The sequence below is a fragment of the Xiphophorus couchianus genome, chromosome 9 (assembly GCF_001444195.1).
Source record: "Xiphophorus couchianus chromosome 9, X_couchianus-1.0, whole genome shotgun sequence".
NCBI classification, from domain to species: Eukaryota; Metazoa; Chordata; class Actinopteri; order Cyprinodontiformes; family Poeciliidae; genus Xiphophorus; species Xiphophorus couchianus.
Window position 1 is genome coordinate 8,768,533 of NC_040236.1, and position 22,732 is coordinate 8,791,264.

The following is a 22,732-nucleotide window of genomic DNA, read 5'->3' on the forward strand; positions in this document are numbered from 1 at the left end:
CACAGATGTTCAGCTAACAGGTCTGCTGCAACTGCGTCAATATCGTGTCAATATAAACCAAAATCTTTGAGGAATTTCCCCTATACCTTGTTCAGTTTTTATATCACAAAAAAATCAGCAGCTCTCAAGACAGAAGAGAGTCCTACTTTGTACTTGCAATGTGTACCTATAAAGAGACTATTTGGTCAGTGTCTATGATGTTGTGTTCTGTCATGTCACCTCCACTGGAGGGAGCTGGAGAGTAGTGACGAACTAAAAAAAGAAAAAGTGAAACCCATCTTCAATATAAAAAACTACATGCTTTTATCAGGAAGATTTAATTTCAAGAAAAGTGTTATGCAGTTAAATCATGTCATATATTTTTATGTATATAACCTAGAAAAGGTAAATACCATTTAACAGAAAGTGTAAAAGTGTTTTTCTCATTCCTAAAATATTTTCAAATGAGAAACTTTGCAAGGAATGTGCAATTTCCATATAGTGTGAGAGCATGTTTTTTTTTTTCCACACAAGAGGCAAATGAATTAATTCTACACTCCACAATAAACTCCAGTATAGAATTTATCACTTGTGGGTACAACTCTTCTGTTTTTGTCGTCACAATTAATTTTCTTTGTCGTCTTGATTGAATGGATGACTTTCTGAATGAATATCTGCAGCAAATTTGATGCTGTTGCAAGAATGTGATTCAGGCAATCAAGAATCTCAGAATTTAGCTCCATTAGCGAAGGTACTGTCAATGGAAAAAGTCATTGACATATAGAGGAACAGTAACATGATTTTCCAAGTTTAAATCTCCCTATGAGTAATTTGGGTGGCTGCCCAGAAATAATGCTTCTGTCTGCGATAAAGAAGGGAGACGCATAGAACCCTTTGGGGTGCATCTATTTTTCTCACTAATGCCTTCATTTGTTGGGTTCACTTGATTTAATCCACCAGAGCAACACAAGTGTAGGGGGAAGTGCTTTGAAAAGAGGGAGTAGTCTTGTATGCCCTCTATATTTATCTTAGGAGCTCTAGTAAGGTTTGGTTCTCTCTGATGTCAGAAAACTTGCATATGGTTTACTGGCACAGAAAGCAGCAAAGATAATAAAAAAAAACCCAAATGAGTTTGGATCAGCGTTTTTACAATAGTCAGTATATTTGTAAAATTAGAGAATGAAAACTTTCTATATATATATATATATATATATATATATATATATATATATATATATATGATACATATTAGCTTTATATTTAATTTAATATATAAATTAAAGATATATAAAGTTACAAAAGAAAAAAAAAGCAAATCCTTAGCTATGACTCTCAGAGATTTCTCTGAGATTTCTCTGAGAGTGAAAGATGTAAAATGCAATGCTGCCTCTGTGTGGTGTTCAGTGTTAATTACTCAGATGTGCTGTGAACGTCTCCTGATTCAACAAAATAAAAATGACTTGGTATCAGACGGATTGCTTCCACCACCAACAGCACTAAATACAAGGAGCTAATCTAGGTAATGATGACATTGTAAGTACTCTGGAGGGCCACAGACTTTTTGGAGCCATTGAAAACAAGCACAGCCTTTTGAAACAGGATTAGCTTTATAATTAAAAATCTTTCTGAATACTCTTTGAAATTCCAGGAATAAAGTTGCACCTATACCTACCAAAAGGTAACATTGAGTCATTTTACATATAGCAAACCTGAATGTGTTTTATTTTATACAAACTAGCAGACAGAGTAAAACATCTTAACCAACAAATATCTAGACGAAAAGGATGTGGTGTACAGTTAGCTTATGCTGTAGATTTGCACTTTTAGAGACTCAGTAAATTTGGATGGGGTTCACCCTGGACAGGTCGCCAGTCTGTCGCAGGGCAACACAGAAACAGACAGGACAAACAACCATACACACACACACACTCACACCTAGGGAGAATTTAGAGACCAATTAACCTGACAGTCATGTTTTTGGACTGTGGGAGGAAGCCGGAGTACCCGGAGAGAACTCACGCATGCACAGGGAGAACATGCAAACTCCATGCAGAAATTGAACCCAGGACCTTCTTGCTGCAAGGCAACAGTTCTACCAACTGCGCCTCTGTGGAGCCCCCTTCTTAAATATTTTGGTCCCAATGACTTATGTCATTGTTATCATCACACATGGTAATTTTGACTCAGCAGTTAAAATTGACATTGTATCCTTCAAATTTAAATGTTTATACCTATGCTGTTCAATCCAGTTGTGAATTATACACTATACTGCAAAAAATATTTGCTTGTGTACTGGCACATATGGACTTAACTGACTTTCCTCATTCATTAGATTTAATACAATTTCATCATTAAAAAAAAAAAACTTTGGTCATGGAAGTGATTGAAACACCTGAATAAAATAGTGGACTAGTTGAGTCAATACTTTAAGTTTTGTTTTGTGTACCTGTCTAAGTGTACACAGCTAATATGTATCACATGAAGGTATTTTTAAATATTTCTGCAACAAAAATAGTATCAGCCATAAGGTATAGCAACCAAACTACTTAGTTTGTAAAGAACATTGCTAATTTGATTTCAGTAATAAGTTGGCTAATTCACATTAAGATGGAGGGAAATTCCAAATTCTGAAATAATGTTTGAAAATACCTCACAGGCAAATCATATTTTGATTAATCATGGTATTATTTTAATATTTCTGACAAATGTAAAGACACTGTAGGCTACAGTGACTTAAATGAGTGTCCTTACATTCACATTTTGGGCCCGTTTAAATAAACACATATTTCGAAGTATTAATACATTTCCATCAGTTTTTTTTATACCTGTTTTAAAGTATTTGTATTAGCATAAAAGAAAAGTAAGAGAATTTTTTTTTTAATGTAGACATTTGAGTCATGGCCGCTGGCGATAATAGTTAGGCAGACACTTGTTCACCTTTGATGCTGTTTTTGAACTTTTTAATATGTTTTTTCCCTTAACAACGCTCACATTTTTTAACCGAATGAAAGACAAAATAAACGTTTCAATAAACGAAAAACAACTTGAAGAATGAGATCAGTGTTTTCTCCACAGTAGGCGCACACCACATGTGACGACGGTCCGTAGCAGATGGTTAAATCCACGTGGTTAAAACTGCATAGGTTTAAACGACGTTTCGTGTAACTTAGCAAACTGTACTTTAAAAGTTTAGTACTGTTAGACCATCAGTAGAGCTCTGCTAACATTTGAAAGTATTTATTTTGGACTGATTCACAACGCAACGCGATAATTTTGATGTTACACAAAGAAAAACTTAGGATCGTGCAAAGGATTTCGCCTCTCTCTCTGCGTTTGAGTAAACTGTACGTCATACGCAAGGCCCACGCACGATGCGAACACTACAGCTTGGGATTGGCTGATGCAGGTATGTGGGCGGGTCTGCGTCACGGCGTAGAGCAGGAGAGAAGCCGCGGCTGCGACATATCTGTCTTTTTCCAGTCCAATGTTCCATCGAGCAGACACAACCACGTGCATGTACTAGCAGTTTAGTTACACGTCTTTACACATCGAGTTTCCAGTGTTTCATTGAAACACGCAACAGCAGTAATCATGGTGAAGTTAGCAAAGGTAAGATAAAGTGTTTTTTTAAAAATTTTTTTAATCTTTTTGCGATTACGTTGTATGAGCGCGCGCTTGTGGTAGATTAAGCTGTGTTTACGCACGAGGCCCTTACACTAAAGTTGCGTTTTTAAGAAAATTACACATTAATTCACAGTAGAAACATGGGCTTATGTGCTGAAGCGAATTAATGGGTTATGAAGAAGTTTTTGCAAGTCGCCTAACTGCTAGTGTTTGGTTTATTTTTTTCGTAAGTAACGTTGATCCTCGGTCGAAATAGCCGTGGATGTGGCCTAGCTTGGCCTGCTAACCGTAGCCAGCTTTGCAACATGGCACTCACGCGTCTCTGTTTTGTGCGGCAGCTTTTAGCCTTCGTTAAAAGTTAATTTCAACAGCTAAGCCGTAAATTGAGACTTGTATTTAACTTTTTTTTTTTAAACCTGTATTCTTGGAAGCATGCACTATGCTAGCTCAAGCTAGCTGTAGCTTTGATCGCGTTTTCAGCGGCATTTTTTCCCCCACATCTTGCAAATTAAATTAAATGTATCCTTGCTTTTCTAGAAATTGTGTGTAGTAACTTTGTTTTTTGTGTAATTTATTACTCATAAAAATCTGTTCACCTAGTTGATTTAAGCTTAGCCCATATGTTAGCTGGCCTGCCTCATGAGTCCCACGTGGGTGGGTGTACGCTGAGTGACACACGAGGCGAGCAACCAAAACCGAGTGTGTACCACAGCGTTCCAACGCGGATAACATGACGCTTGGTTGTTGTATTTGATATAATTAACATTATAATGGTCTAAATAACATGATTTTGGGGCACCAGTTTATATTTTTATTTGATAATCTGAAATGTTGTACATACAGTTGAACTGTTTTCCATTGTGAATAAGGTACTAATATTTGTACCTCAAGTTTATTTTTTACTAAGACAAATGTATTTCAGTACTTTTAAGTAGTTTTCTTTATTATTCATAAAAATGTGCTATTGTGTCATTTTCAGGCAGCAACTCAAGCTCAAAAGAAAAAGGCTCCCCCACCTAAACAGGTGGAGGAAGAAGAGGACTCTAGCGAGGAGGACAGCAGTGAAGAGGAAGAGGTACTTTCCACTATGATTTCAGTTTTATTTATTTTTTCTTTAACATTTTTAATTTATTGCAGTGAAATAATTTTGGCATGTTTCTATTTTGCCATTAGGCTCCTCCAGCGAAGGTTGCAAAGAAAGCAACTCCAGCAAAAGCTACAAAAGCTGTCAAGAATGGTGTGACTGCTAAGAAGGCTGAAAGTGATGAAGACGACGATTCAGGTATTGCTTTGAATATCTCAATATTTTGTTTCACTCATTAGGTAGTCGTAACACTACAACTACCTATTGAGTAGTCGTACTCAATAGTCATACTCTCAACCCTAAAAGTGGCATTAATTTTTTGTCTGTTACTTATCAGCTAAAGCACTATTTTGCCTCTAGTTTTAGTGTTCACATATTTAAAATACACAATCTCAGTTATTGAAGTTGAGGCTAAGAATTGTTTTGCTACACTTTCACAATACTATGAAATTTTCTTGGAAAAAATCTCAAAATTTTAGCATCGTCTTAATCACCCCTACTGTTTTAAAATCATTTGATGGAATCTACAGAAGAGTCATCTGAGGAAGAGGCGCCACCACCTAAAAAGACACCTGCAAAAGCTACACCCGCAAAGGCAAAAACACCAGCTAAGGCAGCCAAAGCCAAGGAGTCAGATGATGATGAAGATGACGACGGTATGTGGTAGTGGAGTTCAAGCAGATGCAATTTTGTGGTCCACATATATGTAGGACTTGGAAATTTTGTCAAAAATGTCCCGACACCCTCCATTTCTTGGCATGCATGGGTTTGTTCAGTACTCATGTGTGTTATGTACGGAGGAAAAGCAAAGGCAGCGCTATGTCTTCGGTGCCGGTGCGTATTTAACTGTCTGCCGGTTCTATCCTCAATCGCTGTGACACAGTTTACATTTGCATCTTAGAATCTTTATCTTGCACGGCTACGATTAACATTAACTTCTGAACAGATGAGTCTGAAGAAGAGGCACCACCTCCCAAGAAAGCAGCCAAGGCAGCTGCAAAGCCTGCCAAGGGTCCTGCCAAGCCCGTAGTGAAGACCCAATCTGCAAAGGAGTCTTCTGATGAAGAGGATTCTGAGGAGGAGGCTCCACCCCCTAAGAAGGCTACTCCTGCTAAGCCTGCAGCAAAGGCACCAGCCAAGGCTGCTGCTGCTGAAGAGTCCTCTGATGATGAAGACTCAGAAGAAGAGGCCCCACCACCCAAGAAGACCCCAGCAGCCAAACAATCAGCAAAACCAGCAGCTAAAGCACAGCCTGCTGAAGAGTCGTCTGAGGAAGATGATGACGAAGATGGTAAGACCAGGCCTGTTTGCTTTTAATATAAAATTTGTGCATTACTACACTTTTGTGATGATTCTAAGGGACTTAATACTGATCATGTATGATGTCACCTTTTTATATATCTGATGCAGGTTAATTACGTTTGATCATGTTTGTTTGTTTTTTTTTCCACAATGAAATGAGACTTGATAATGTTTACGTTCTGCAGACTCAGAGGAAGAGATGGATACCACTCCAGCTCCTGCAGCCACAAAGGCAAAGAAAGCCGGCATGGTCAAAGCAAAGGAGGAGTCAGAGGATGATGATGAGGACGATGATGAGGACGACGAAGAAGATGAGGAGGAAGAAGAGGGTTAGTTTAAAAATACGTATTTTCCTCCCTGCTGATGAATAAAACCTGTATTTGGTTCTGTGGGCTCTAGATTTTCCTCCAGTTTTCTTTTATTATTATTTATTTTTTGTGACAGCAAGTTTAAAATTCCTTCCTTCCTCCACAGAAGCCCCAGTAAAACCTGCAAAGAGAAAAGCAGAAGGCAAGAAGGAGACCCCACCTGCTAAGAAAGTAAAGTCAGATGGTGAAGGTAAGGCAGGATTTAATTGAAAACATGAACTAAATTTCTACATTGAATGCCGCTTCACATAAAATAATGAAACTTGTTAATTTTATTTAGGGCTCAGTTTATTTGTTGGAAATTTGAACTGCAACAAAGATTTTGAAGAGATCAAAGATGGGCTGAGAAAGTTCTTCTCAAAAAACGACATCGAGGTCACTGACGTCCGGCTTGGAATGTCAAAGTAAGCAGCTATTTTGAGTCACTGTCTGCTGTTTTTGTGGAAGGGGCATTATATTGTGTCAGATTAAACTTTTCACATTTAAATTTGGGCACATTGAAGATTTCAGTTTTGTGGCCTGAATGTTTTAGCAAAGACAACCTATTAAATGGAAGACATTCTCTTGTTTTGGACAGTGTTAAAAGTGACGTGTCTTTTACCTTGGTAGGAGATTTGGCTATGTAGACTTTGCAAATGAGGAAGATCTCAACAAAGCGCTGGAGCTCAACGGCAAGAAATTCATGGGTCAGGAGGTGAAGCTGGATAAAGCTCGCAGCAAAGAGAGTTCACAAGAGGGCAAGAAAGGTAATAATTGTACCTACTGATAACAAATCTGACCTTTATTATGTGGGTTTTGTAGCTATATTTCTTTTTTGGGCTGTTTTTTTTTTTTTTTTTTTTTTTTTCCTGTTTCTAATAATACATGTTTTTCAGAGAGAGATGCCCGGACATTGTTTGTTAAAAACCTTCCTTACTCTGCAACAATCGATGACCTGAAAGAGCTGTTTGAAAGTGCAGTTGATGTTCGATTACCACAAGGCCAAACTGGTTCAAACAGAGGGTAAGCCATCTTTTTTCATGATTATTTCAACTATAATAATGTTTTTTTTCTTCTTTTTAAAAGAAAAAAAAAAGAAAGTATCTTGAGTTCTAAAATGTGACTGGCTTAAAATCTTGGAAACAAAGCATTCGTCTACATTTGTAGACAATGTTCAACACATATGTTCAACACGCAGTGGTTTGTTGTATTTTACACATATAAGGTGTATATTGTGAAGCAATATTATCACTACATATTTGGTCTGCAAAGTATTTTTTTTTCTTTTCACAGCATTGCCTACATTGAGTTCAAAACTGAGGCTGAAGCAGAGAAGATGTTGGAGGAAGCACAGGGAGCTGAGCTGCAGGGGAGATCCATCATTGTTGACTATGTTGGAGACAAGAGCCAAAAAGGAGCAAGGCCATCTGGTAAGCTTTAAAAAAATATCATGCCAGATTAAATGTGACCATTTTATTTATGGTGCAGCTTATTTGCAATATGCAAAATATTAATATTCAACAATGTAAAGGCAAATGTTCTTAACTGTATTCATCTGACCACTTTCCTCTTGTCACGCAGCAGGTGGCGCTACTAGCAAAACATTGGTGGTGAATAATCTCTCCTTCAGTGCCACAGAGGACGTGCTGCAGTCCACTTTTGAGAAGGCCGTCTCTGTAAGGATTCCTCAAAGAGACGGTCGGCCTAAAGGGTAAGCACTTTACTGAACCTCCATGCTTAAAGAGACTTTCTACAATAATAATTTGAGCAGACCTTCTCATGAGCTCCTGTTGATCTGATCTATGATTATGCATGGATTCGCACGAGAAGCAGAGGCAATGCACAGTCAGAACTGGCTTTGCCCTATTTTTATATGGGTATTGACAAGGTCTGCTGTGCTACAAGTCAATGCTTTTGTAATTTTCAACATGGATAGTTATTGTAGTTGTCGGTACTTTTTGTTTCTTTTCCTTTCACACTTGTGACAAATTTACTTTACCAAGGTTTGGTTTTTGTTTTTAGATTTGCTTTTGTAGAATTTGAAAATGCAGAGGATGCCAAGGAAGCTTTGGAAAACCTCAACCACACAGAAATAGAAGGTCGCTCAGTGCGACTGGAGTTCAGCCAGAACAGCGGTGGAAGAGATGGAGGTAGAGGAAACTCAGGTACATATCTACACTTCATTTTTATATTTGTCTTAACTTTTCTTTTTCCTCTCGCACAATTGGCATGGCCAGATATGATGAAAACTTGATCTCCTGAAATTTCTTGAAGATTCTAAGATAGTCAAGTCCTGATCTGGTCTTAGAGAGTGGGCTTAAGCTTCTTAGAACTGTTGTTTTTAAGGACAAAATGATTAACACTACTTTTTCTTTCTTTCTTCTCCAAGGTCCAACAAAAACTCTTTTTGTCAAGGGTCTTTCCGAAGACACAACAGATCAGTCTCTTAAGGACTCCTTTGAGGGGTCTGTGGGAGCCAGAATAGTTACAGACAGAGACACCGGCGCATCAAAAGGGTACGTTTAATAGGAACAGACGTTCTCCACTATTGGATGCTTCTCGTGAGCACCTATCTGTCTAACAGTGACAGTGCAAGGATTCGCATGAGAAGCAGAGTGAAGTCACAGTTAAACAGACAGCTTTCTCGGTGGAAGTTGTCCATGTCTGATGTGAGACAGTTCTATTTTCTCTGATTGAAATTTAAAATGAGTTCAAATGGTTTCTCACAGCTTTTAAAATGTAGCACAAGTTATTGAATTTGAATATTGGGTTTTCTCCTTGTTTATTAAAAACTGAACCCTAAAGTTGAACAAGTCTCATAGTCTATGGTTTTGTGACGATTTTATCAGTAACCCAAGGACTCTCTCAACAGTTTTGGTTTCGTGGACTTTGATAATGAGAGTGATTGCAAGGCAGCAAAGGAGGCCATGGAGGATGGTGAAATAGATGGCAGCAAAGTGACTCTGGACTACGCCAAGCCAAAGGGTGAAGGCGGCTTCCGTGGAGGCAGAGGTGGCGGCGGCGGAGGAGGACGAGGAGGTTTCCGTGGAGGCCGTGGTGGGGGATTCGGTGGGTTCGGTGGTCGCGGTGGCGGCAGAGGAGGAGGAAGGGGTGGACGCGGCGGACGTGGAGGTTTTGGAGGTAATTTTTAGGAATATTTACCAAGGAGAGATTGCAAGGTGGTCATGTTGACTTCATACTTGGACCTTGAATTTATCTGCTTGATGAGGTTTCAGTTTAATGATGCTTGCGCTCCTGAAATGTTAAAATGTTTGCTCTCTCCTCATTTTAGGTGGAAGAGGAGGCGGTGGATTTGGAGCAAAACCCCAGGGGAAGAAAATCAAGTTTGATGACTAAATCTTTGGTCTATTTTTTATGTTTTTCAATGGACTCTGGCTTCATCAGTTTTCAGAGCCTTTGGACATTCCAGAAAATGTCATAGTTATATTTAACTGTAAAGGGGCATTTTAAGCCCTTTCTAGACCTCCCTCACCTACTCTACCCTCCTGTGCCAGAATGGTACTTCAGACCTTTTCAGCTTATGTGCTATGTGTGAGAACTGAATGTCCCAAATGCAGACCCGCACCTCTTTTCCTCCTAAGGTTTTTCAGAAGGAGTAAAATGGAATATCTGAAAACCAAGTTTGTTTAACAAAAAGCTTGTTTTGTCAGATATATTGTGTAAATTTAAACAGTTTGTATGTTTTCATTTTACCTTTTTGTAAAAAAGAATTTACACTTGTATCCATTTTTATTTTGTCTTAGTTTTCATTAGTTAAGTTTTACTGTGAAATGATTTGTATTTTCATGGTTCGCCGAGTATCTGTCATGGTTCTATGATGGTGATAAGTAAGTCGCGGATCCAAGGGCACTGTGTAACAAAACGTGTATTGATTAATTTTTTCTCCATCTCAAAACTTGATGAAATAAAACCTCATAGGGCAGACTTTTTAATGTCGTCAGAATTAAATCTGTAGTCTGAAATTTAATCATACAACTGGGCAGTCATAAAATACCTTTACAGTTGGTTACAAAAGTTTTGATTCAGATGCCTCTTCAAATACTAATCAACAAATTTAGAGGGAGGATCCTCTAAGAAAAAAAACATGCCTGTTCATAAAATCTTAAATATCAAAGGTTTATTTAGATGGGTTTCTCCAGAGTCTGATGTATGGAAGTTAATTAAATTTACAGGGTTGAACAAGTATCAAAGAAAACTACATTTTATTCTGTTTTCCATCATCTAAGTTGGTGTTTCCAAGTTCTTTTTTGCAGGAGCCAAAAATGTGTAGTTAAAAGTAAAGATCGGTCACAATTTTGTTTCAAAATTACATCCTTTTTTTTATGTACCTTATATGCTAAACATGCGAGGTTATAATAAAACTAATAATTGTTGTAAAGGAATTTGTAAATTTTTTTAAATTGTTTAATGTCACATGACTTTAAGATGGGCATATACTTTCAATATATTTTGGACTAAAATGGAAAAGTATAAGTTTATGATTTCATGGGTCAGTGCTTTTCCATTTTTGGCTTAAATCCACAACTGTTCCATTTAAATAATTTAGAAAGATTTGTCGTTTCTAGCTTGCTATCCTTAAGTGAATAATTCACTTAAGGATAGGAAAGTTAATTACTAATCAATTAACTTGATTAATTTACTTCCTCATATTTGTCCACAATCGTCTTCCTTTCATATGTCTTTCCATGCACTCTTTTGTCCTGTTTGTAACCCTTCCTTAATGTCCATTTATATTTCCTTTTTTAAATTCCTTTTGTCTACATTTTATCTTTAAAATCTAACTCTAGAAATATGTAGGAATCCTTATGGATTATTAATGTTTTTGGCACACCCCAATGTATTTTAATTTCTACCTTGTAAGCACAACTGTTAGTGGAGGGTCACAGGTTTCCTTCACAATTTTGGAAAACTGCTGGAAAAGTTGGTAGAACAGTATACAACCCGTTTTTGAAATGGACCTCCTTAAAGATTTAGGTTTTTATGAGTTCAATTGAGTCAAAGGTTTCTATAAATTATACATTAGCTATGTTTTATGGGGGAGGGGTTTACCTGACTTGAGTCATCTAAAATTAATAGGGTAAACTAAAAAAAATGCTCAGTCATAAAACTGTATATTGGGAAGGCATGAGACAGCTAACAGATGATTATGAAAAAAAATGTTTAAGAAAATTATTTTTATCTTAAATTTTTGACATTGGGGAGAAGTTGAGATTATAGTATAATACAAAAAGGGAGCAAATTATTTTCATTAATGAAGAATTTAACTGCTTGCCATGGTGGTGCCAAGTTGCTGTTCAAACATGAAGCTGATTGCCTGAAGCTGAGCACATTTCTGTGCTTCTTCCATGATTTATTTATGAAACCTGGCAGTATGTAATGCTCCAATCAATTTACAATAAAAGTGACTAAGAAATTAAAAGTAAGTTTAGATTTTAGATAAGCTTTCTGACCCCTCATGCTGAGCATCAGGATTCATTTATGCAGAAGTTCAATGCAAAAGGAGCTTTTAAGTATTTTCTGCTGCAAGTGGCTGATTATATTAACCAGGAGATGGTGCAAAAGAGTAAATAACCTTGTTTTAGGAGACATCCATCCATTTTCTGTACTTGCTGTCTCCCTGTGCCTATTTCCAGCATTGAATAGATGAAGTGTAAACAGATTTTTTCCATTTTATCACAGGAACAAACCTAAGAGCAAATTGAAGTGACTGATTTAATTAGATTGTATGTTTTGGCCTGTAGGTCTACACTGGAACATCTAAAGTACAACAAGTCAAGGCTCTGAGAAAACACTAACAACTTTGCCACTACTTCTAAATATTTACTATGTCAACCTCATCAAGGTGCTAGGGGGAAAATCAACAATAAATCCTGCATATATGTAGGTAGTAGTTGTCTAAATCATGAACAACTTGCAACACTAGTGTGTGATATCTAAGTTATCTCAGTTGTATTAGTCCATAAGATTTGTTAATCTTTTGAATCAAATGTATGCTAACTTGTCGGTGCATATTTTATAAAACCTCTGAGACATAGACTCTTGGTGTGCAGGTAGTTTATGTCTTTAATAACTTTAATAACCTTTCTACTTTTGAGGAAAAGTTGCATCAGCACTGATGACTCCACCCCTACCTTCATGTTTCTAGGAAAAGAGGTTGACATTAGATGATTAGTGTTGACCCAGAGCTCTTGGCAAATCTGTCATGTCAGTAATACCACAGGACAGGGGACAGCTGCTGAAGTCAGTCACGCAGCTGAACAGGGATCTTTGTTGCTGAAGGTGCTTGGGCTGAGACCCTGATGATGGCACCAATGAATAACTCCATTTAGAGATCTGCTGCCTCCTCTGTATCACTGACAGAGGTCTACTATAACCTGTGTCCATTCTTTTCTGTTTCACCTAGAGACTGTGTCCAGGTCAACACTTTAGTTACTTTCTCGCTTGCTTCTTTGCTGTATTTGAAATAAATTAGAAAGTTCTGTGATGATTCAAATGCATTTTTAGCAAATTACTAAATAGTGCAAATGCAAAAATATTTAAAGTCCTTGAAACTTCTCACATTTTGTTACGTTATACTCTTGACAAAAACTGAACCTCTGCCCAAGCCTAAAGACTTATGAAACCCTTTAAAGATTTTCTTTCTAAATTTTTCTGTTCATCAACTCTGGCAAGATTTTGTTTCCCACTAAAGAAAAGAATTCCCACAGCATGATGATGTTTTTACCATGTTTTACAGTGTTCTGGCTTTTCACAAACTCTAAACAGAATTTTTAATTACTGTCGTCTAACAATGAATTTTATTTGACCACTTGTCCACTAACCGGATATACTTTTACTACAGCTGGACCTGCTAGCTGAGCTGTGGTTTTTTGCAGCTCCTCCACCACAACCGTGGTCATCCTGCTACTTCTCTGATTAAGGCCCAGCTTAACTTTGGGTGAACAGCATGCAGCTGTGCGCCATGCTCTTTCCATTTTTGGGTGAAGATGAAAAGAGTATGGCACAGTAATAAAGCTTTGAGTTATTCAAAGCTTGAAATAGGACCTAACCCTGCTTTAGCTTTATTATTGACTTGTCTGGTTAGTTGGTGTTCACAGTGATGTTTGCTCACTAATGTTCTCAAACAAACCTTCAAAGAAGGTTCTGTGAAACCTTCACGGCTTCACAGAACTGCTGTGTTTATACTGAGATTACATTCAGAAGAACTCTATGTACTAATTAAGAGACTTCTGAAGGCAATAAATTGTACATAGGGTTATCAGATTAAATGGAACAAAAACATGCATGGTGTACTATTCATGTTCTTATTGGTTAAAAAGAAAGTTGAAAACAATGTTGGTCTATTACATAAAATCCTAATAAATATAACAGTTTTAGTTCTAACTTAACAATAGCTGAAATAAATGTTGAATATAGTGTGATGGTATCTAACAGATAATAATGGAACTAGAGAAGAACATCCATTTATTTTAAATTTTTTGTAGTTAGTAGACATCTCATGGCTTCCTTAATTTGCTTCTGTCGTAATGGTGATCTCCAGGATAAACAATGATGTCCCTTGTTTAAAGCTCTGCCATTTGTGGTCCTCTAGAATGATGGAGATCTATTGTGAAAGTTTGCATCCTCATCCAACTGTCTGTGCAATCAGACTGACATCAAAGGCTCCTGCTAATTAGTGCTGGCAAACACAAAGCTCTGGCCCGGATGCTGGTTGTGTACCTGCTGACACAGACAAACATCACCACTGGAGTGAGAAATTTTCACCAGAATATACAGCACATTCTGACAGCTGCTTGATAAATCAATTCTGTCATTTTTAATAATTTCACTTAGCAGAGCAACTTTAGATAAATTAAAGCATGGTGCCCTCTTACACAGTAACCACCCTCTGTGGCTGGTGTATATTCAAGCATGAAGCTGTGACTTTCATCCCACTGCCTACTACTCTATGTTTTCTGTAACTAAATTCCACCCGCACCCCTTTAGCCCATTGCAAATTCAAATTCAAACCACACTACTAAAGACATTCTTGCAGATTTATTTACTTTTTTTTCTCTAATTCAAGATTCTTGCAGTGCCTTAATAGAGACACAGTACATGATAGGCACACATTTATACACACTTGGACCTCATAAGCCACGCTGAAAAATCCTATAAAAGAGATAAATCAGCTCAGAGGTTTGACTCTAGATCACTTTAACATGTCTATAAAACAAGAGATGGTCAAAGGAGATCAACTTTTAGCTACTGGTTAGGCAAACGCACTCTCATGAAACACAATCTAAAGATGATCCCATTCCTGTATTCCTTCTTATGTGCTTGTACTCGAAGGGGAAGGTATTTCTTTTACACACACGTTCATAAAAGACGTGTGTGTAAGTTTTGCTATGTAACCTAAACCTCACAGTGATACTGATCTCCTTTTATTAGGTGATATGATCTGAACTTGCACTGAGATTTCAGGAGCTGATAGACAAAGATAGCCAATGTAGGACATATTGATTGTTAAGACTGTGAAAAGGTTTATTTACAGATGACATCACATGTACATACATTGTATGTGTGCATATAGAAATATATACACACACATGTGCGCGTGTGTCAATATTACATACATTTACATTACTTAGTCTTAATCACCACCCACTACAGCCCTGCCTGTTGGGGTTGTAATTACAGAAGTTTACATTATTACATTTAAATAAATTCAAGAACTCCCACATTTGCCCCCTTCTTTTACTGGGGGGGGGCAACAGGTGCCATACAATCGTACCAGCAACAGTTTGAAATTCACAGTGTTATTGTCACCTCCCTTTCATAAATTTATGTCAAGTATATCAGCACTTAAATCCACAGACTTAATGAGTGAAACAGGTATAAAGATGTTTTTTTTTTAAAGTTATATGTATCCAGTAGATGTCTAGATTAAATCAGACATGTTCCAAAGCAACAAGTGAAATGAATTAAGTTATCCAGGTGTTATTATAGCATTTTTATTATTTCTAAAAGTGGCCAGTGATATTGAAAAATTATGCCTCAATATGATACACTGAAAAACCCCCATCTATAACACATGTTTGATTGATGTAACTAAAAATATGGTCTGACAACATAAATGTGTTGAATGACTCTTCACTAAATAATTTATTCGAGTTGTTCCTAAATCAAACACATACAGATATTTTTTTTGAAAGCCAATTAAAGCAAATTTAGTAGTTTATCCAGCTTAACTGATTTCTTTCAAAATTCTGCAATTTTGAAGTTTCAGAATCACACACATAATGTTACACAATGTTTAAATGTTTTAACTTATTTTTTAAAAAAGTATTTCAGTATGATCTCCAAAATATTGCATTTATTCAAAGTAAATCCAGCTATATATATATCCAAGTTAGATATTATTTAGGGTAAATAACATAACAATTGAAAAGGTGGCCAATTTCAAAGCATTGTTTTTGCTTTAAATCAGGTACAACTAAAAAACAACCTTGGCTCACAGTACACTAACTTTAGTAAACATATTTATTTGAGTTTAGGTTTGTTAAATAATTTATTCTTTCACATTTCTTAATTTTATGTTTGTATCTGTTTTCATTTAACAAGACTGATATAAGTATTAATCACAAAGTATGCCCGTATGGTGCGCTGTCTTTGTCCACAGAAGTTGGAGTTTCTGAGTTCCCAGTTGGAAAAAAAACAAGAGTGCCCAATATAAATCATAATTTCAACTCAAAAAAGTTGGAAGTAGCTGCATAATCCAGAGTTCTACGACAAATACAGCTGCAGCACAGATACATGTATGTCAGGCTGCAAGTATAAAATCTATGAGCAACTCTTGATAGTTTGTCTCTCCTTAAGCCACTCAGACCGTGTTTAAGGAGACACAAACAGATCACATAGTGCTGTAAAATCCATATCTCTAAACAAATTCCTTTATTATTTAAACACTTTTAGTGGAGAGAAATGCATAGCTTTGTCTTACGCTGCCTATATTTAGCACCAATCCACCTAATAATTTCTACCAGTTTTCCAACTTGCCACTAGAAAACACTCAAGTGTGATGAAATTTCCGTAACAAATGAAACGCACCACTACAGATAAAATTAATTTAATTTCATAAAATTGTTTTTAGTTTAGTTTAGTTTTTTTTTCTTTTCAAAGAAATATTGTTTGGGTTTTATTTGACCTGGTATAAACGAATCAAACAAAACTCTGAATAAAAACGAAATACTTTACATTAAACCAGTTCAGCTGTATTATAACATATAACAACATAACTGTTTTGCCTTGAAAGAAAGTCCAAGTAGCTATATTGATTAATGCAAGTTAACAAGCTGTTTTGTTGTTTTAGTGCAGTTGTTTGTTCATCTGAAACTCCAGCATTTAGCTTCTATTACCCAAAAGGAGGCAGTTTAGAACATCGAGCTGCATGCTGGAGCAGAAGCAACCTTGATTTCAAATGAAACACTTCGGTCTTTTACTTATACATAATGCAGTTATACTTTTCTCTTGAACAAAGTTGCTTTAAAGCAAAGCTAAAACCCCATTTGTTTAGAGTTGCCTTTGATTATTAAGTGGATGCAAATTAATTCTAGTCTGCACTGCAACTTTTTACTTCACTTTATTTTGCCGCAGTAACATAAAGCTTCTTTTTTCTTTGCACGTGGCGTTTTGTTTTTGTCATGTAAAGCACTTCGAACTGTGTGTTGTTGCTGAAATGTGCTATGCAAATAAACTTGATTTGAACTGCTTTCTGATGTTGCAGCAAATACAGTGAAACATGTTTTGATAATGCATAGTGTGTGCTTTGGAAACTTAATGCAACTACACTTATAAACAAGTTTATAATTAGTAATAGTCTAAAGAGAGGACAGTGGAAGAATTGTTGTTTGGACCACATAAAGGGTGAGTAGTAAGTCATCTATCATTGCTTGTGGCACAGTGAGACCATTTTTGAACATTTGCAGCAGAGCCTGCAGCTGCATATTATCAGAATAAAAATGTGATTGTGATAGATACTGTCTCTGAATTTGAACGCTAACAGAGCTGTCAGTACATACATATAAACCCACAATTTTTCATGAACCTTTAAAAATTGAAATAATTTACTTGACAAATTAAAAACGCTCTTCGACTCTCTCCAAAGAGTCATAAAGGTGAGTTTATTTGGAAGTTTGCTTTGTTGCTCGCTGCATTTGGCAGCATTTTCCTTTGGTGCTCTCTGTGGTAAAGTTCAGCTACGGGGTTTTGTCTTTAACTCTCCCGGAGCTATAGGAGTTCCACTTTCTTCGAGCAGTTCAGTTCACTGTTGACCAGATGCCACATGTGCATGAGGTCCGACGGGAGGAGCTTGTGCACTACTATCATGTTTTTGAAGAAACAGGGCTCTCGGTTCATTTTACTGTTTTTGTTTTTCACTAAGCCAAATGTCTTGAAGGCATTGTGTTTTACAGGCATGACCTGCAGCACTTCCAGGCACATACCCAAGAATACATCGTCAATGGGGTAGATCTCAAGGGTCTCTGCGGCCCAGTGAAGCCTCCTTGCAAGCACCCCATGCATGAGAAACCCCCCACCTCCAGCATATGGAGGGTAGTAGGTTTTATTATAGAGAGCATGAGGAATGTAATATTTGTTTTCCTTCTTACGAATGGGCTTAGCCTTGAAAATCACATCCCCTACAAACAGGTTCTTGTCATGGCTGCTGCCTTCTAGAAACTCCAAAATGTTCTCCACACTTACAAAGACATCATCGTCCCCCTTGAAGACATACTGTACTCTGGGGCAGTAGGTGTGGAACCACTTGAGAAAATGAGTCTCTTTAAGTGTCAGATTGAAGAAACTGTCTAAGAAGTCCCACTGAAGAAGATCTCCATAGATATAGTTCTCATACTCTACAAGTTTTTGATGATTAGCTCTTTCTTCAACATTTGAAGGCGTACCAAGCAGGAACAAGGTTTTTATCCTCTTCCCGTCGACCACCTGCTCCTTACCCCAGGTCTTTCGGATTACTTCTCTGCGGTCATGCTGGGTGGCCACCGATTTAATCACCATGAGCAAATAAATCTCCCCTCTGCACTTCTCTGGGTGGTTGAGAATCATAGGGAAAAAATGGCAGTGGCGATAAAGCATGAACTGCTTGAAGTTGTCCTCAAGCGCCCTGAACCAAGCCTGGCTTGACAGGTTGAGGTTGGCGCTGCAGTTGGAGCTGGTCACGTCCCAGTTACTGGGGCTGGTGTTGTTGGTAACTCCGGGCTCCTGTGTGGTAGCCCAGGCTTTGACTTTTGGCTTCTGCCTGCCAGCCTTCCAGAAGCTCTTTAACCCCAGGTGCAAGCCAGGTCCCTCCTCTGGAGGGGCTCTGGATCCATCTGCCTGGGAAGCGTGCATACGAGCTAGCCGCTCCAACTCAAATGGAGTCCCCATGTTGATGCTGCCCCTCTGGACAACAGTGAGCGCCACCACAGCCAGGAAGAACATGGCACACACCCTTTTGTACACTCTCCAGCGATCTCTGTTGTTCATTCTACAGGAAGTCAAAAATCACAGACAACGTTAGGATTTGTTAACAGTATTGAGTAGTACATTTTGATTTGAAATGTACAGTATTTGCAAAGTCAATGAGAAGATCAAACTTTTTTATGTCTGTGTAGATTACAATGCCTTGCTTAAATACCAATGTTTTCACATTAAAACCACAATCACCCATCCACTCATGGTCTTTACCTACATATCCATGAAAGGTTGCAGTGGTTGCCTCAGGACACCTTGGACCTGGTGGCAATTACAGAGCTACACAGAGACAAGCAGACCAAATAACCACACCCACAATACCTAAAGGTAATTTAGAGAGACTAATTCCTCACCACATGCATGGGGTGAAAATGCAAACTCCATACAAAAGGCCCCAGTTCAGGGTTCAAACCCAAGACCTTCTTGTTGCTAGACAACAAGGCTGTACCACCATGCACTCAAATGAGAAGCTCCTCTGTATCCATTTATTTATTTTTAATTTTGTATAATAGACCAGCAGTAAGGATAACTGTCAGCTGAAAATACATTTATATATGGTTATCAACATTTTTTAATAAGAAAAAACAGAATACTGTGGCATGAAGATTTGTTCAGCCAAATTAATATGATCTATCTGAATACAATTTGATACAGATAGTTGTCCCCTGATCAGTAAATCCATTCATGTGTGACTTAATTTCAGCATAATCAAGCTGTTCTGTGAAAACTTAAGAGGTTTGTGAGGGAACATCAGCTACTAAATCACATAATGAAAACAAAGGAACATACTGGACAGGTCAGTGATAAAGTTGTGGGACTGTTTAACAGAGAAGGTAATAAAAACAATATCCTAAGCCTTGAACATCTCACACAGCACTGTTCAATCCACCATGTAAAAATGCAGTAAGATTGGCAAAAATACAAAACCTACTAAGACATGTCTACCTAAAATGAAAGGTGTGGCAATGAGATTAATTGGAGAAGCAACCAAGAGGCCTGTGGTAACTCTGGAGAAGCTCCAGAGATTCAGAGCTCAGGTGGGAGAATATGTTGACAGGACAACTGTTATTTTTGCACTTCCCAAATCTGGCCTTTATGAAAGACGATCAAGAAGTAGAGAAGGCAATGTTGAAAAAGACCAAGAGACATTGCCTTTGCAGGCCAGGTAAGGGACCCAGCAGCTGAGGAAAAAAACTGTGTACAGAAAAGCATTAATGGAATTCAAATTATATCCACGTATAAGAAAATCTCAAAAGTTCAGATCAAACTGAATCTGTTGTAAGACTTAAAATGTTTGTAGATTCCCTCTATTTTTCAGATCTTTAGTTGTAAAACCATTTATTTATTTCTCTGCTCAATAAAACAAATTGAGGTTTGTGGTTGTAACGTGGCAAAGTTCAAAGGCTTTTGCAAGGCATTGACAGCTTGAAATTTTTATTTAAATGTTTTATTTAAATAAAACATTACGAGCTCCTGTTAATTTGGAATAAATTTTTGACGCAAAAAATGTTAGACTAGCCTATAATATGTAAAGAAAACGTTATGAGTATCTTTCTGTAATACGTCAGCAAATACAACGAAACCCTAAATAAAGTGGATTTGATCAAAATCAGAACAAAAACATGGAGAAGCAAACAATGACATGTTTAAGAACGCACTCTGCTTTACATATTTTTTTTTTTTCCCGTTTTGTAGAATAACAATAGTGGAAAACTCAACATGTAGTCTTTATAATCACACCAGTATATAGGTCTTCTGGAAGAACATGTGGAATGCGCTCCAGATTCTCACATTTCCAAAATGTCATCCTGGGGCTCCATCTATTCACGTCCACTGAGACAGTGGGCCCCCTTACCTTTGAGGGATTCTTTCTCCTCCCCGCCTCTTAATTATCAGCCAGTTACTGAATGTCAGCTCAGAAATATATAAGTAAAAAAAAACAAACATAAAAAAACAAAAACAAAACATAAAAATCCGAGATAAGTAGAAAAGGCTCTGTCTTTAAACAGATGCCTTTAGCTTTCTGATTAAAGTATATTGAAACAATAAACCAGATGTGACTTTTTGAAATTGCAAGGAAGAGGAAAATAAAATACTTTAAAATAGTTTTATTGATAATTACAGATATTTAAAATTCATTTTTAAATCACATGTAGAATGTTGAACACCTATTCATATGTTAAATTTGCCTTAATAAAAGGGTTTTTAGTTTTATTTAACTAACGATGAGGTGTCGCAGTTTCATCTGAAGGATTTCCACAAAATATGGGTTGAATAATCTTTTACATATTTTACAGAAAGTCAGGTATATAACGATGACTCTAAGCGAGCGAATTCACTGGTTTGACGCCAACGTTATCATAAAGAAGGGGGGCAACTTACCTGTTCCGTCTTCTGCTTCAGACGATGAGATCGCTCTACCAACCGAGCAGATATTGACTATTTCTAAAAAAAAAAAAAAAAAAAAAAAAAAAATACAACAGGGTTTCCGAAAATCCTTAGAGGCGAATTGGTTCTGATTAAGGAGGCAACTACAGAGAAAACAGATGTGCCATGCGAAGCCGTTTCTCTGCGCTCTGATGTCTACGCACCGTTGCGCGGTCACAGCTCGGAAGTCCCGTGCGCTCTGAGCCGCTCTTAAAGGCTCTGCTCCGAGCACGTGAAACAGGATGTGGAAAGTGAATGAACAGGGCGGCCACGCAAGCAGGGCAGTCAATCAAAAGTCATGCCAAAGCCTCTTAAGACAAACCAAACATTCAGTGTCTCGTTTGTAATGTTTAGATAACCAGATAGGGAGTAGCAGACGTGGAGTCCTGAACTAACAACCAGGAACACTAACTTTTTAAACACTATGGATCTTGACAACTGTATAGTCGATGATATATAAAAATCTAAGCAGGTGGTTATTGGTATGGCTCTAAGGGATGCATAGCAACTAGTTAAATTTACTCAGCTACATTTATATATCTGTCTATCTGTCTGTCTATCTATCTATCTATCTGAAAAGCTATGCAAAAAAATTATTTATTTATTTGCTTGTTTTTCTTGTTGAATGATCTCCATAGTAATAGTGTGACAATAGAAAGGGTAACATTCATGCAAGAGTAGGAGGTCAGAAACATTCTTCTATCAGAAATAGTCAATAAAATAACATAATGTAACATAATGAAATAACATAATGATATTTAATTGAAAATCTTTTTTCCCTCCTTAAGCACATTGGTGTTTTAGAACAGTTTCGTGGGAATCATAAATACAATGTCAAGATAGTAAATCAGCACCTTGTTACCATTGTTGTGCTATCATGCAATCAGACACTTTTATTATCATTACTCTGGCTTTGCAGCATTTACATTTGCTTCTGCTGTTAGTACCACTACATATCAGAGAGGCTACAATGTACTAAACCTTAGACAGGTGACAAAACTTCCTGAATGCTGTAAGGGTTTTTTTTTTTTTTTTACAGCAAATTTCCCAATCAGGCTCATTGTCTGTCAGCCACAGCACAATGAAGGTCACTTGTATATTATCAATATTTGATCTTTTCTTAGTAAACCAACAGTAGATTCCATAGAGCTCACATTTTTGACATGCAGTTTTGTTGAGAAAACAGGAGCAGTTAACATTTTACCTGCAGTAAAAAAAACAATGTTCATTAGCATGTTATGTGAGTGGTCTCACTGGACTAACCTGCAGGTTGAAGTGGCAATCAGAGCTGAGCCAAGGGGAAAGCAAACACTCAGCCATTAAACCATTAAACTGCTGTCATGTATACATTGCGTCTTTACAACTGGCCCTCCACATTTTTATGCTGTCCTGTGAAATTTCAAGTGTTCTTGGGGACTCCAGGCTAACAGGGGTCCTA

The 22,732-nt window shown here is 37.3% G+C and overlaps 2 protein-coding genes and 3 non-coding genes across 5 annotated transcripts; 4 read left to right on the top strand and 1 right to left on the bottom strand.

Annotated features, from left to right (window-relative positions):
• The first annotated feature begins 3,403 nt into the window (after window positions 1-3,403).
• ncl (nucleolin) lies at window positions 3,404-10,305 on the top strand. Its single transcript, XM_028027569.1, has 16 exons — window positions 3,404-3,588; window positions 4,583-4,678; window positions 4,777-4,885; window positions 5,218-5,343; window positions 5,634-5,978; window positions 6,175-6,318; window positions 6,464-6,547; window positions 6,638-6,761; window positions 6,967-7,103; window positions 7,233-7,359; window positions 7,630-7,766; window positions 7,918-8,047; window positions 8,359-8,501; window positions 8,726-8,852; window positions 9,209-9,477; window positions 9,629-10,305. Exons 1-16 carry the CDS (start codon window positions 3,571-3,573, stop codon window positions 9,691-9,693), a joined length of 2,181 nt encoding a protein of 726 aa, XP_027883370.1. The 5' UTR covers window positions 3,404-3,570; the 3' UTR covers window positions 9,694-10,305.
• On the top strand, window positions 5,431-5,570 carry LOC114151644 (small nucleolar RNA SNORA57). The gene has a single exon (XR_003596974.1). It is a non-coding gene; the product is annotated as a small nucleolar RNA SNORA57 (small nucleolar RNA).
• Window positions 8,108-8,242, top strand: LOC114151651 (small nucleolar RNA SNORA75). The gene has a single exon (XR_003596981.1). It is a non-coding gene; the product is annotated as a small nucleolar RNA SNORA75 (small nucleolar RNA).
• On the top strand, window positions 8,890-9,016 carry LOC114151652 (small nucleolar RNA SNORA75). The gene has a single exon (XR_003596982.1). It is a non-coding gene; the product is annotated as a small nucleolar RNA SNORA75 (small nucleolar RNA).
• A 4,550-nt stretch (window positions 10,306-14,855) lies between the features above and the next one.
• Window positions 14,856-21,494, bottom strand: b3gnt7 (UDP-GlcNAc:betaGal beta-1,3-N-acetylglucosaminyltransferase 7). Its single transcript, XM_028027570.1, has 2 exons — window positions 21,250-21,494; window positions 14,856-18,880 (listed from the first exon to the last, which is right to left on the bottom strand). Exon 2 carries the CDS (start codon window positions 18,877-18,879, stop codon window positions 17,626-17,628), a length of 1,254 nt encoding a protein of 417 aa, XP_027883371.1. The 5' UTR covers window position 18,880; window positions 21,250-21,494; the 3' UTR covers window positions 14,856-17,625.
• Window positions 21,495-22,732: the final 1,238 nt, after the last annotated feature.